The sequence below is a fragment of the Scomber scombrus genome, chromosome 5, assembly GCF_963691925.1.
Source record: "Scomber scombrus chromosome 5, fScoSco1.1, whole genome shotgun sequence".
Classification (NCBI taxonomy): domain Eukaryota; kingdom Metazoa; phylum Chordata; class Actinopteri; order Scombriformes; family Scombridae; genus Scomber; species Scomber scombrus.
In genome coordinates, this window is record NC_084974.1 from 18,292,228 (window position 1) to 18,307,780 (window position 15,553).

General features: G+C 37.9%; 2 protein-coding genes across 2 annotated transcripts; both read right to left on the minus strand.

Annotated features, from left to right (window-relative positions):
• Positions 1-6,225, minus strand: LOC133980860 (multidrug and toxin extrusion protein 1-like). The gene is made up of 17 exons (XM_062419685.1): positions 6,115-6,225; positions 5,620-5,721; positions 5,297-5,365; positions 5,022-5,170; positions 3,462-3,504; positions 3,289-3,333; positions 3,052-3,149; positions 2,866-2,963; positions 2,648-2,761; positions 2,483-2,550; positions 2,184-2,292; positions 2,023-2,098; positions 1,846-1,915; positions 1,558-1,690; positions 1,330-1,424; positions 640-744; positions 1-302 (listed from the first exon to the last, which is right to left on the minus strand). The coding sequence occupies exons 1-17, from the start codon at positions 6,220-6,222 to the stop codon at positions 9-11; spliced, it is 1,776 nt and encodes a 591-aa protein (XP_062275669.1). The 5' UTR covers positions 6,223-6,225; the 3' UTR covers positions 1-8.
• A 1,587-nt stretch (positions 6,226-7,812) lies between these two features.
• Positions 7,813-12,047, minus strand: LOC133980979 (multidrug and toxin extrusion protein 1-like). Its single transcript, XM_062419867.1, has 17 exons — positions 11,940-12,047; positions 11,475-11,576; positions 11,152-11,220; positions 10,862-11,010; positions 10,691-10,733; positions 10,557-10,601; positions 10,327-10,424; positions 10,131-10,228; positions 9,919-10,032; positions 9,676-9,743; positions 9,425-9,533; positions 9,259-9,334; positions 9,082-9,151; positions 8,847-8,979; positions 8,615-8,709; positions 8,326-8,433; positions 7,813-8,103 (listed from the first exon to the last, which is right to left on the minus strand). The coding sequence occupies exons 1-17, from the start codon at positions 12,045-12,047 to the stop codon at positions 7,813-7,815; spliced, it is 1,776 nt and encodes a 591-aa protein (XP_062275851.1).
• Between the last annotated feature and the right edge of the window lie 3,506 nt (positions 12,048-15,553).

Sequence of the window (15,553 nt, forward strand, 5' to 3'; positions counted from 1 at the left end):
CTGACTCTTCATTTGGGGACCAGAGTAATAGAAAAAAATTGATCAGGAGCATATGTAGTATTGATCCAGTCCAGTGTAAAGTTGGCCTCCGAAGACAGGGTTTCTGGCAAGGGCACAAGGAAGTGCACACATGCTCCCACAACCAGAAGAACAACAGCCGCAAACATAGTGAGGCCTCGCCTGAGAAACAGCTGCGTATTGGTGAGACGATCAGTCTTCACCTGCTGGACCACATGTCCATGCTGTGTCTCTGTGTCCCCGTCATGGCACCTGGTACTCACAGACATGGAGCCATCCACTGACTTGGGAGAAAATATACCATTTTTATTCATATGACAGACAATGAATGCAAAGACAAAGGAGACAAAATAAAAATGTCAAATGATCACAATATTACACTTTTTTCTTTATTAAACAAGGACCATGCACAGAAACATTAATCTCACAGTGAGAAGAGCTGATTTATGTCAGATGTAGCCATTAACTAATTTCCATCAGCAGTCCCTCGGCAGGTACATAAAGAACAATTACCAGATAATAAAACATTAACTCATTTACATGCAGTACCATTACATAGTCTCTATCACACTAACAACTTAATTTACATTTTGTCAGTATAAAGTATAACATGCCACTTACACTTCCATTATTTGCTATCAGGTCAGCAGTGTTGGCACGTGCAGTGTCTGACAGGACAGCTGTGCTTATTAATGTCATGTGTGTGTTCTGAGCACGTTCCAGAGCCTGCAAACAAGCAGATACACAAATGTATAACTGCCAATCTCTCTGTTTTATTTCTCTTTTCATGTGCTTATGATTGAGCTCTTTTAAAGAACTTTCAATTTTAATCTTTTATTTGCACTGTATGTTCTTTTAATAATTTTAATGCAAATCCTTATTTTATGTTGCATTCTCATATTTTATGTTCTATTTTATTCTAGCTTTTTGTTTTCTTTTTCTATTTCTATTTTTCTGTATTTTGTTTAATTTTTTTATGATAATTGCGTTTAATTGTATGTTTTAATGTTTCCAATTTTTACTGTCCAATTACACTTTTTTTTCTTTTATTATAATTGGGTTTTATTTATTTTTTATTGTATGGTTTTATGCTTCCAATTCTTACTGTTAAATCATCTAATATTTTGTTTCTATGTAAAGCACATTGAATTGCCCTGTGTATGAAATGCACTATATAAATAAAGCTGCCTTGCCTTGCCTATTCTTATGAATTAAGAAATAGCTATTCAAATTTGTCTTAGCAACTGATTCCGTAGTAATACAAGTTAAATATTTTAGGCACTGCATGATCCAGAATGTTCACTTCCATACCTCCTCTGTCATTCTCTTCCAGTTCAGCTTGAAGATGACAATGATGTAGAAGGTGGACTGTAAAATGACACAAATGAGCAGTCCCAGCCAAAAACCTTAGGAAAAAAACACAGATTATTCTGTCAAAGACACAGCAGGCTTCACAGCTGCACTTTTCATGTACTGTAGCCCCTATTTTTTCTTGAACTGATGAGTAAATGACAAAAAAGGGTAACTTCATATAATCACCTAAAACTCTCAGTTTTGCAACAAACATGAATGTGATGCTCAGTGTAAGTCCTATGCCATAGTATCCAATAAGATTAGCCACAGCTGGTATCTTCTGTTTGCCTGTGCCCAAGAAGATGCCTGTGCACACACACTGGGATGGAAAGAGACACATCTTTAATTATTATGTGCTCTCAATCCATTTATGGTGACCCACTTCAGGGTGGATACATATACGATTTTTGATATAGTTTTGGTAGCATAATGTTAATAAAATTTGCTCTTCACAAATGAAAAATTAAGACTCACCACCTGACCATCAAAGAGCTGAAGGAAACAGTAAGCGTTCATCAAGTAAGAGACCAGGCCTATTATCTTCCTGAAATGGAGTTTTATAATTAAAGATCCTGCAGGTATCAACTGTGCTTTAACAATCACATTGAGTATTAAAGTTATTGAAATGAGTGTGCAGCTGTGAAGACTCACTCATCAGAGGTGAACATGTAGCCAATCACTGTCTTGGTAGAGCCAAGTATGATACCTTCAACAACAGCCAAGGTACCTGGAAAAGAGGAGCTATCAAAAATGAAACATTAAATGATGATTTACGAATAAAGCAACAACAGCTGAACATCTTTCAAACTGACCTGCGAGAGACAGAGATACTTTGCTTGTGAGGATCGCCCTTGCAGTGTCTCCTGCACCGAGAGCATTACCCACTCGGGCACATGCTGCAGCTTGAATACCAAGTGGGAACTATGGATTCACCGTTTTGAAAAAACATTACATTAATACATACAGAAAGCAGAAAGGAGGAATATTGTCACACAAAAGAGCTGCTTCTTAGAGCATTCAAAACCTAAACTACAACTATAACTTGCGAAAGGAGACTGAGGTGTGAAGAAGAGTGAGAATGTAGCACTCTGACACAGTCAATACACAATACCATGTAGGTTATGAATGACACCATTATCACTGCATGTTGGGCTGCCAGCTCATCTTCACTCAGCATTCCTGATCAATTGAGACAAAGTACACATCACAGTCATGACTTTAAGTTCTCTACGGCTTTGAGATGCCTTATAATAACCACTTTTAATGTGTGGATTACCTGCAAAGAATACACCACATTCATAAATCCACCACTCAAAGCACTTCATTAGTGTACTGGGAATGGCCAGTTTCATGTAGGTGCCCCACTCCTGCAGTGATTCTACAGACCAGCCTGCAGGGGGAGAGAGACACTTAATTATGTCATCTGAAAAAGATGAAGGATGTACAGAGCGATACATGCATGCAATGAGGGATTACAAATATCAGATCCCTCACCTCCCCATGTTGTGACATAGAGCTTCTTCCAACAAATGTAAGCAAACAGAAAAGCACAGATATAAATCTGAGACAGGGTATTGGCTGCTGCAGATCCACTGTAAGGCAGACACATGCATACAGACATACATATTAGTGAATGTAATATTTTGGTTGAGATTTTGAATTTTATGTGATAAAACCTACCTCACCCCGAGATCCAGCCAGTAAAGAAATATGTAGTTTGTCATCAAATTGGCTACATTTGCCATGGCAGCAGTGTACATTTGGGGCAATATTATACCCTAATAACACAAACACCAGGCAATGTGATAAGTGCAATTTGTATTTCCCCTTGAAATTCTATAAGATTTAGTAGTACATAATGTTTTGATTTCTGAAAAAAGTTAATACAGGATCATCAGGATGAATAGAGAGCAGCACCTGGTTCTGCAAGTATGACACCTGAAGATGATGTAGGAACATTGCCTAAAACACAAAGACAGAGCTAGATTTAAAATATGAGTAAGTGGGTTAATGATATGCCTGGTCTGAACAATTAACACTGAAAATGGTATAAATGTGTTCAAAAAGGTGGGAGAAAAGTCATTACTCACTGGCACTGCTGGAAGGAAGACTGTAATATATAGCTGAGCTATTCTGAAATCAAGAAGATATATTCAGTTCCAATTAAAGACAAACATTTATCAATTTAAAGTGATATACACTGTTCTGTCATGAGCCCCCCACCTGTCTCTTCCCTGCTCTGCTCTGATTACTCTGCCAGCTGCGCTGCATTAACCACTAACCTCTCCCAGTATTTAAAGCCTCTTCTTACAGCTCTACTTTGTCAGATCGTCTGCAAAGCCCACACTCTGAACCTGTTTGCTCGCACTTCAATCTGATTCCTGCTTTGTGACCCCGGACCTGCCTGTATCCTGACGACTCTTCTGCCCCGGAAAACTAGACCTGCCTTCTACCTTCTCGACTCCTGACTACTCTTCTACCCCGGTAATTCTGACCAGCCTTCTGCCTTGCACTACGATTTTGGATTCTCCTTGAACTGTACTTCTGCCTTCTTTCATCGTGCTGTTGTGTTTGTGTTCCCCCCCACCAGGACTTCTGGACCACCCACCACCAGCTCCCTTGGATGCATCATTGCCACTGGGGGGGACACACACACAGCACGTTGGACGAACCACTGGAACCACTGGAACTCCTGTAACCCCGGTACCCCTTCACCACTGGAACCCTCACTCACTTCCAACTTCCCTTTCCCTGAAAATTCAATAAACATTCTTGTGTGACGCAATTGTGGTCCTCTGGTCGTCTGTCTGATCCGTGACACTGTTCATCATAAACTCAACCTAATTTATTTCCCTGCAAATAAGAAACTATTTTAAGTGCAGTGCCAATATAAAGTTTGGACTCACCTTCCCATTCCCTTGAATGAGAAAGTATGTTAAGACTTTTGACTGGTACTGTAATTGTAACTGTCTACTGACTTTACAGCTCTTTTTCTTCTTCGTAACTACAATCTCATTTATTTCCACTCACAAATATAATATAAGTTATATGGAAGCAAGAGAAAAGTCTTATTTTGGGAGATAATATGACGTTAAAGTTGCATTGATCAACATTTAGCCACTGACTATATGTAATGAACTCAAAGACAATTATGATTCAGCTCTGCCCCTCTTATGGTTTCAAACTCCTCACATTTATTGTACCAGTGAATTTTTAGCTGATGCTGTAAGACTTCATTTACAGCATTAACTGGAAGCTGTGCAAGCTTAAACCTACTGTCCACCTGTCAATGCACCAAACCACAGAGTAAGTTACAAACTGGTGGAGTTGAAACTATTTGTATTAAATTATATTTGATGCTTACATTAGGTCAAAATATGCCTAGAAAAAGTGCAGGAACAGTAATATTTTAGTGCAATTATTTATGGTATAAAATGCAAGTGGAGCAGACCACTGAAGTAAAAATTAACATTTTCCACTTCCACTGCTGATTGTGTTCAGTAAATCTGCACTGACCAGATTTGAATTTGAATTCTTAGGTGGTATATGTTTAAATCTAGATTTTGACTGATTACCTTTTAAACTTTCACACATAACTAGAATAGTAGAAACAGTTATAGTATTACTGCAGGTCTGGTGCTGTTAGTTACCTGGCCACCTCAGGTTCCTGACCCAGACACAACAGGATGGCCTGGGCGTTAATGAGCAGACCCCAACAGGGTAAACAAAACAACAGCAGGATGATGATGCCTCGCTGAAGGATCACTCCCACCCGCAGCAGGTTCTTACCACCAAATGTCTAGACAACAAACATCTTAGAAAATAAACATCTTAGAAAGGAGGGCAGAAATTCATAGTTGGGATCAAGGGGGTCTACATAAGATATCAGTCTCTCATATTGTTGTATGAAAAGGGTTCTCCAGACCTGAGACACCAAAGTATCACATGCCAGCCCCAGACCATATCCTGTTGCTGCAGTGGTGACATTAATTGTCTGAAATTAATATGAAAACATACTTGGTAAGTCTGATGTACACAATCTTATGTAAGAAACATCTTTAAAATATAACATAACAGTAAATGTTACATAATGATTACATCATCATGTACATGAGAGAATTGTGAAACCTACAGTATCTAGGGAAGGTGAGTTAATAGTTGTAATATTAATTTTGAAATGACATCTCCACCAGTAATTTTCTCTTGTTAGCCTCTACAACTCAGTGGAGAAAACAGATGACCACTTACGGAAGATGCTAATCCATAGCCAGCCATTACTTCATTTCCCAGACGCCCACAGAACATTGTAACCACAAATGGAAGCAGGTAATGGAGGATTCGAGAGAGCAGCTAGAAAGGCAAACATCAACAATGGTGCCGTTTATACAACAAGCAACTCACAGATGATACATTGTAAATTAACAAAATGTACAATCGATTATCAATTATGGCCCGAGACTACTGTAGGTCGTTGCAAATGGGCTGTCACACTTGTGACTTTGGCAAGTTGCAACCACTGTTCAGCCACAGTCTGAAACCTGACAAACACTGCGTTAGGCCAATTGATTTCTGCTTCTGAGTCTCAGACAAGAAAGTTTGTTTTCCTGACTCCTTAACCTTTTCTTTGGCAAAGAAACAGTCATCAATCTTCTGTTTTATAAATCAGTGTTTCAGCAAGGACTGCCTGAATCCACACAGCACTTTACAGACAGTGAGAGGTATTTAAACAGAGCCAATTCTTACCAGAGGCCCTGCCATCCTCAGGATGTGGTACAGTTCCTCTCTGTGGGCCAAAGAAACCTTGAGGCGAACCCACCTGCAGCAGAAAAGCTTGTCAGTGGGCCCTTCCATGTCTATAACATGAGATGCTAATGCAAATCCTTCTGCTGAAGTGTCTGTCCTTTCTCTCATGTACTTATCTAAGCTCTCCAGGATGTTGGAAAGGAAGGAAATCTTGTTGTGGTAACATCTGCCCTGGAAATAAGCCAGGGCCAGCTGAAACAACACTGATTGTGAGAGGAAGACAAGAAAAAATGCCTGCAATCACAACACAGACTAAGACAGAGGACTTGACAGCAAGAATGTTTTCATCTTGAGTGGTTAAACATGTGAACTTCAATCCATTGCCTCAAGTTCTGGTCAATGGAGAGAATGCTCCTGGAAGAAGGTTATCAGGTTCTTCATTACTTCAAAGATTTAAAAGAAATGTACAGAATGGACAATGGGCATTGTTGGAGACAATGTGATAATTTAACCCTTGGGAGCCGCTCACATATTTTGGAACTGTCCATCAAACCAAACTAAAAAATAGAAACAGAAATGAAGTCTGGGTTAGAGAGTGAATTTTGGTACAATAAATGTAGGTAATATACTGACCGAATTTAAAGCTTCAAGACAAATGTCTTACAGCAAGTAAAAAAGCTATAACTAAGAAATGGATGATCAAAGAGCCTCCAACATTATAGAATTAAATTCGTATTATGATGTACATCAACATATTAAAATAAGTACGCCCTTATAGTAGTTTGTTTTTCTTCTACAATATATATTAGTTTAATTTTCAATTAATAGTTTAAAAAAAAAAAAAATTCTGCTACTATCTGTGGTATTGTGCCCCATGGTTCAACTTTAAGTCCTATTTTATTTACATTATACATGCTTCCAATGTGGTCTTTTTAAGAAAATACAGGATCTTTTACTGCTGTGCTGATGAGACAGCTATATTCATCTGGGTGAACAGGATGAAGCAAAGAATCTTTAGCCCTGATTATGTCAGATGCTGAATAGTCAAATGTCTTTCTTTGACTAAAACAGAGGTCTTTATCATCATCAGTCCCATTAATTCCAAAAAATTCATCTTCAGAGCTAAGAAAAGACAGCGTAGCATATTTTGACTTATTTTATTCTCAAGTGTAACCAACTACTAAATACAAAACAATGAAGGGTTCAACTCACAAAACTACATTACCTGTTTTGTGTTTTATAAAACACAAAATACATTCATATTCTACAAACACCATCTTCTTTTACCACAAGACTAGAGGTAAGTTTTCAACAGACTAGGACCCTTATTTATCGAAGTTATGAGAATTGCACTTAAGAATGATCTAATGAGCCGGTAAAAAAAAAAACATTTAACAAGCACAGTTGCATTACAGGTCACCTGACTAAAACATGGTTTTGACATGAAGTGCAGCTGAGCAAAAAGCAAATAACACATATTAAGTGAAATTATCTATGATCAAACAGTGAAAATAATCCTTGAAAGCTAAATATTCTTGAAAAAATTCATTAGTTTTAACAAATCTGTCACTGGTTGCACTCAGTCCCGTACTGTCAAAGATGATGAGAGAGCAAGAGAGCATAACATTTTAGTTTTTTTATGACATTGGGCACAAACAATAATTTTATGATCAATGCTCTCAAGGTTAGGTTGACTCCTCAGGAGTCGAGCACAGTAGAGAGAATTTCATCAGGAGGATATGTAGTATTGATCCAGTCCATTGTAAAGTTGGCCTGTAAAGACAGCGTTTCTGGCAAGGGCACAAGGAAGTGCACACATGCTCCCACAACCAGAAGAACAACAGCCGCAAACATAGTGAGACCTCGTCTGAGGATCAGCTGGGTATTGGAGAGACGATCAGTCTTCACCTGCTGGACCACATGTCCATGCTGTGTCTCTGTGTCCTCATTTTTCTGGTCCGTACTCACAGACATGTAGCCATCCACTGACTTGGGAGACAATGTTTCATTTCCTGTTACTTATTTAGTTAAAACATATTGGAAAGCAAGCACTGTAAATTACATTTATTTAGTATTTGGTATCTTTGACTTAAATGTTCAATATAAATAAGTTAATAGAAAACAAAATAGAAATGCTAATTGATAAAAGCATTGAACAAGCTACAAAAAAGCCATTTAAGTTGTAAATATTAAGTTTGACAGTCCACTTACATTCCCATTAGTTGCTGAATGGCCAGCAGTGTTGGTACCCGCATCATCTGACAGGGCAGCTGTGTTTAATAATGTCACATGTGTCTTTTTCTGAGCCCGTTGCACAGCCTGCAAACAACAGATACAGAAAATAAACTGTCAATGTCCCTCCTTATTCTACACATAACACACAACTACCGAAAGCATAATCTGCCTCTAATCTGTTGTAAAAATAAAACAAATTCTGTTGTTATGTCTAGACAGCTGAGTCTCTGCAGGACCTTGATCATTACATTAACCACTTCAATACCTCTTCTGTCATTCTCTTCCAGTTCATCTTGAAGATGACAATGATGAAGAACGCGGACTGTAAAATGACACAAATAAGCAGTCCCAGCCAAAAACCTGTGGAGAAAAAGACAAATGATTCTGTCAAGGACACAGCAGGCTTCGCTTATAATGACCTGCACTTCATATGCAGCTATTATTTTTCCCTGGAATGCCTTTGAAAATTACAGAAAATTATATACTCAAATAATCACCTAAAACTCCCAGTTTTGCAACAAACATTAGTGTAACACTGAGTGTAAGTCCTATGCCATAGTATCCAATGAGATTAGCCACAGCTGGTATCTTCTGTTGGCCTGTGCCCAAGAAGATGCCTGTGCACACACACTGGGATGAAAAGAAACGTATCTTTAATTATTGTATGCTCTCACTTTATTGGATGGAACAAACAAATTGGCTCTGAACACAAAAGCAGCTGGGAAAACTCACCACCTGACCATCAAAGAGCTGAAGGAAACAGTAAGCGTTCATCAAGTAAGAGACCAGGCCTATTATCTTCCTGAAATGGAGTTTTATAATTAAAGATCCTGCAGGTATCAACTGTGCTTTAACAATCACATTGAGTATTAAAGTTATTGAAATGAGTGTGCAGCTGTGAAGACTCACTCATCAGAGGTGAACATGTAGCCAATCACTGTCTTGGTAGAGCCAAGTATGATACATTCAACAACAGACAAGGTACCTGGAAAAGAGGCGCTATCAAAAAAGGCATTAAACATTAAAAGATGATTTATTAATAAAGCAACAACAGCTGAACATCTTTCAAACTGACCTGCGAGAGAGAGGGATAGTTTGCTTGTGAGGATCGCCCTTGCAGTGTCTCCTGCACCGAGAGCATTACCCACTCGGGCACATGCTACAGCTTGAATACCAAGTGGGAACTATGGATTCACCGTTTTGAAAAAAGATAAAAATGAAGGAATCAGGAATCATAGTTTAGAAATGAAATTACAACTATAAATTGTGATAGGTGACTGAGATTTGTGTGAAGAAGAGTGAGAATGTAAGTCAAAGACAAAATACCATGTAGGTTAAGAATGACACCATCATCACCACATGTTGGGCTGCCAGCTCATCTTCACCCAACATTCCTGATCATTAGAGAAAGACATCACCGTCATGAGTTAAAGTTTGTATCACTTGCCAGCTGAATCAAATGAGTGAGCTTTGGGATAGGCTTAAGTAAAATAAAATTGAAATTTATAATGTAAATGGTCTACATCTATAAAAACAAAATGTATATAATTGTGAAAATATTTGAATGACCTGCAAAAAATCCCCCAAACTCATAAATCCACCACTCAAAACATGTCATTAGTGTACTGGGAATGGCCAGTTTCATGTAGGGGCCCCACTCCTGCAGTGATTCTACCGACCAACCTGCAGGGGGAGAGAGACACTTAATTATGTCATCTGAAAAAGATGGAGGATGAACAGAGTGATGCATGTATGCAGACTACAAATATCAGATCCCTCACCTCCCCATGTTGAGACATGGAGCTTCTTCCACCAAATGTAAGCAAATAGAAAAGCACAGAGGTAGATCTGACACAGGGTATTGGCTGCTGCAGATCCACTTTAAGGCAGACACATGCACACAAAACACATCAGTGTATTACAGTTTTGGCAAAATGTACATTTTATACTGACATATGTGTACGTACTCACACATACCTAATCCCTAGATCCAGCCAATGAAGAAGTACATAGTTTGTCGCCACATTTGCAATGTTTGCTATGGCAGCAGTGTACATTTGTGGTAGTGTTATACCCTAAAACAGCAGAAGGTGTGATGAGTACCACTTATGCCTTTCCCCCCAGAAATATAACTGCATTAATTAAGACTACATATTTTGATTCTCTGACATAAGAGGACAACGTATGTGCACAGGGCAGTCACACACCTGGTTCTGCAGATAAGTCACCTGCAGATTATATAGAAACATTGCCTAAAAGACAAAACCAGATTTATAAAAAACTCTTGACATTCAGGATTTGAGAGAATGTAATAGTTGATGAAAGGTAAGTCAAAACTCACTGGTATTGCTGGAAGGAAGGCTTTGATGTACAGCTGAGCTACTCTGAATCAAAAGGTAAAACATGCACTTATTCGTTTAAGGTAATATTACAGTACACTCCCATTCAAAATATCAATTGTGGCAAGAAACTGAACAGAGAAACTGTGCATTAGAAACTACTTTGCTGTTACCTGGCCACTTCAGGATCCTGACCCAGACACAACAGGATGGCCTGGGCGTTAATGAGCAGGCCCCAGCAGGGCAAACAAAACAACAGCAGGGTGATGATGCCTCGCTGAAGGATCACTCCCACCTTAAATAGGTTCTTACCCCCAAATGTCTGCACAACACCATAGTGACAAAATTAATATATAGTTATATTATAGTTATATATAGTTAATATTTTAGAAAGGTGCAAAGTGAGAAAAAGTTGGCATTGAGGGTCAATGTGCCATATCATTGCATCAAAAGGTTTCCAGACCTGAGACACCAAAGTATCACATGCCCGTGCCAGACCATATCCTGTTGCTGCAGCGGTTACATTGATGGTCTGAAATGAATATGAAAAACATACTTAAATTGATCCAATACACTTGAGGCCTGTGTAGTAAGAAATATTTCTATGACTCATAACAATAAATGTACCATATATTGATTAAATCATCAGGTTTGTGGGAGAGTTGTAAAAACTACCCAGGAAAGGTGAGTTCATAGTTGTGATATTTCATTTTCTATCCACCAGCTCCCTTGAAATTATGTCTCCACCTCCACAACTCAGTAGAGTATATACAGATAACCACTTACAGCAGAAGCTAATCCATAGCCAGCCATTACTTCATTTCCCAGACGCCCACAGAACATTGTAACCACAAATGGAAGCAGGTAATGGAGGATTCGAGAGAGCAGCTGGAAAGACAAACATCAACAATGGCACAGTTGGTACACAAGTGGCTCACAAGTGATTCAATTTCATTAAACACAATTTGGCCCTCAGACTACAGACTTAGGAAATGAGCTGTCATAATGTCATCACTTTGGCAGGTTGCACATATTGTTCAGTCACTGTTTCAAACCTGCCAAACACTGGTTTTGATAGACTGATTCCTGCCGTCCTTTTTTTAATTTTTTTTTTTTTTAATTTTGCTGACATTTTTTAAAAAATCTCTTGGGTCTTCTGTAGTAAACATCTGCTTATTTGCAAAGACAACTTTCATCTAGTACCTAATTTCTCATACATGTCGGAGGGAAGGTAAAAATGCTAAACCTTACCAGGGGCCCTGTCATCCTTAAGATGTGGTACAGTTCCTCTCTGTGGGCCAGTGGAATCCTGTGTCGCACCCACCTGCAGCAGAAAAACTTGTCACTGGACCCCTCCATGTATGCAGGAACAGATGCAGGTCTTTCCACTGAAGCGCCTGTCCTTACAGTCATGTACTTATCTTTGATGTTGTCCAGGGCAGAATTCACCTCTGTTATGCAAAGTATTTCAACACCTTTAAAGGTTACTAATTAATTCCCTTGAGGTTAGTTTCACAAATTGCCTTTCAGATTCAACACTATGGCCAAAATAGTGACTCAATGTTTCATTATGTAAACCAGTTGTGTTACATAGCATTTGTAACATGGTGCAGATTTCATTTTATGAGTCACTCATGAATTTCTAGGTGGCAACTATACTGTATGTGTACCTAAATTACATTCAATCTCAGTTAAAATGTACTTTTGCATTTCAATGCATTCACTGAGTGAATGATTACATGGATATTCATTTTTGCCAGTGTTGGAGGTATACTAAATAACCATAACCTGCCTTCATTCTACCTCTGTGTACCTGTGTCTAACTCATATATGATATGTAAACAGACATAAGGTATGAAGGTATCTCTTGTATTTTAATGACCGCAAAGGTTTCTTTCGAAGAAGTGAAATCAGCCCAATCAGTCTCCGTCAATTCAGACAGACATTCATTAAAGTGTTTGGAAATATGAAACATTAACATGTCACATGATTCAGTGTCCTACTGGAGAGCAGTAAAGGTTAACCAGTCAGTGCTCTGGCAACATCCAAAATGAGATGCATCCCTCTGTTGCTATCAGGCAGAAAACCCATTCAACTAACCATCTGTAGCAGCGTGATAGCATATATCAGTGCAAGTATGTTTCCAGTTTAATGGATAGAAAACATGTTACCACATAAGACCTGCGTTGGTGCCTCAGATGCTTGGGTATACATTTGTGAAGGAGTAATATTAAACACTCAGGTTTCTGTTGATTTAAACATTTTTGTCATGCTTTTCAGAAGAGTGCTGCCTCAAATATGATTTCATAGGACCAAAGATGATTTCAGCGGTGTTTATGTGAATATGTGCTTCAGAATAGCTTTGGCACATGTCTGGTGAAACTATGACTTCTGATTGCTTCTCTCATTGAAATGAAATCTTGTATCCATTTGGTGTACAGTGTTACACTGCAAAATAGAGAGCCCACATTCAAACAATTGGCTTGCTTTATTAGCACCTTTCAAAAAGGTGTCCTAGTTTTGAGCAAAAATGTATTTAAAAGTTTATCTGAGGATAATATGAGGCTTCAGCTCTCTGAGTTAGTCAAATGGTGTGTAAAAAATTATCTCTGTCTCGACAGTTTTGTGCTTTGTGTCTTTGTGCTGCAGCTTAACAGCTTCCTGTTAAGCTGCAGCAGCTTCCTGTTAAGCTGCTGCAGAAGGATCATAACAAAGAGTGAATTGGCACTAAAATGAGAGGAACTTTGAAAGATATTGAGTTAATTTGAGTAATTTGGACATCCAAAGTTTCATATTAGCTTCATAATAAGTAAGTCATTAGTTTACATTGTAAATGCATATGAGGGGATCTTCTAATGTCCAGTATGAACAGGAGGGATGACTATGGCAAGAAAAAAATGTGTTGATGTTCATTTGGGTACAAGAATATTGTTTTAGGACAGATTTGAAAAACTGTGTACTGACAACACAGTTTCATAGAATAACAACATGTGTGAATCATGGGTGTCATGCTTAGCACCATTAGAAAGGTTAAGATTTACAGTAGATCCACAGTCTCAGTGTCTCCTCCCATACATAGTACAAAGACATGCAAGTCAAATGTTACAGGCATTGTGAATAAAGTATGAATGGAAGTTTTATCTTCCTAATAGACTATAAACTGTGTACGGTTTCTTCCTGTCCTTCATTAAGCTGAAGTAAGTAATGTATGTTTACAAACAATTATAGGAAATAGTAATAGTAACGGTGTCCTATGTCTGTATTAAACAACACATTACTTTATGACTTAATGGAAAATAACATAGTTTTGCAAATATAAAAAACCCACTCTAAAATGGCTATATTGTATGAGACAATGCAGTAAAATGTAATTGTAACTGTATGTGCACAACATTGAATGAGTAGGGAACTCATTATTGTTCTCATATTAAAAAGCCAAATTTCTTTTTTAGACACAGACCACAAGGAAACAGAGGATAAATAGCTTGAAAACTCCTTGTTTGAATGAAACTAGTTTTCTCTGATAACAGGCAAGGGTGAGCAATACATGACATTTATGTTCATTCTGCATGTCCTCTTTCTTGTAGGCTTTCAGTTTCAGTTTGAGACACAATGAGTTCCCGTCAGTGTGACAACCCAAAGTCCTCTAGGCTTTATGTTGGCTAAATCAATCAGTCTGTTGGAATGAATACCACGGACACCATGTGCAGCACTGCACTGATTTGTATCTGTCACTTGTTATTTTCCTTAACACTGCTCTTGCCTTTGTGTTTGCTGAGTCCATCGGATGGCACCTCATATCACGGCTTCCCCTATCTCAGAATCTCTTTCTCTCTGTGTTCCTGGTCTGTATCTTCCTCCCTGCCTCTTTTCCCCTTTTTCTCTGTCTCTACTTTGTCTCTGCCCATCTAGAAAGTCCTTTTTGTCAAATACACATGTCATACATTGTGTAAAATAAACAAAAAACAGCAACCATTGATTTGTACTGACACTCTATAGGGAAAATTACAATAGCAATGCCATGTACGATTTAAAAACACACACAATTCACAATAGATAATTACGTAAGTAAGTATGCATAATGAAGAGCAAGAATAAGGGTTATATTTGCCAAAATACTTCCTAAATGCTGTAAAATGTGACACAGTTACAACAAAATTAAAAAGACTACAAATTACAAGAAATTAGGTGAGCACTTCCAAAAGAAGACTATAATTTATCAGATACAGAATTATAGAATTAGTATTTTGGTATCTCTGAACGGTAATTTAAGACAATCGTGAAAAAGCAAAAAATGGAACATGTGTAATGTGACCTCTTTTTACCAACCATCTTGCATAACCCAAGGTACTTAAAAAAAAAGCCATTTTCAGTTTTTTGTTAATGCATTTATGTTTATCCTTCTGACTGTCTGCCCTGCAGACCCCAGAAGTATACTTTTAATTCTATCATTCAAATTTCTTCATGACTTTGTCAATCAATTTGTTCCTAATTTATTTAATATAATTGTTTTCTGTTTTGATTAGTGCCTTTATAAAAAATATCAATGTATTGAGTCAAAAAAGCACCCAATTTGTCTATGGTGTTTTAAAACATGTAACTATTTACTGAGTTTGTGTTTGCAATGGGTCCTACTATTAAATCACACACTATCAGGGGGTTAGGGGAATTCTGTCATATTGAAAGCTTTGGAAAGACTGTATTTGGAATAAAAGTTGCAATTTGTATCAAAGAAAAGTATATACTTACACAATATGCAAATGAACTGTAACTCTTCTAAACTAATAATCTGTTTTTTTCAATTGTTTAGAGAAGAAATAAGTTATCATTTTGCTATGATGGTTGTTTCTTAAAGTAGTTTATTC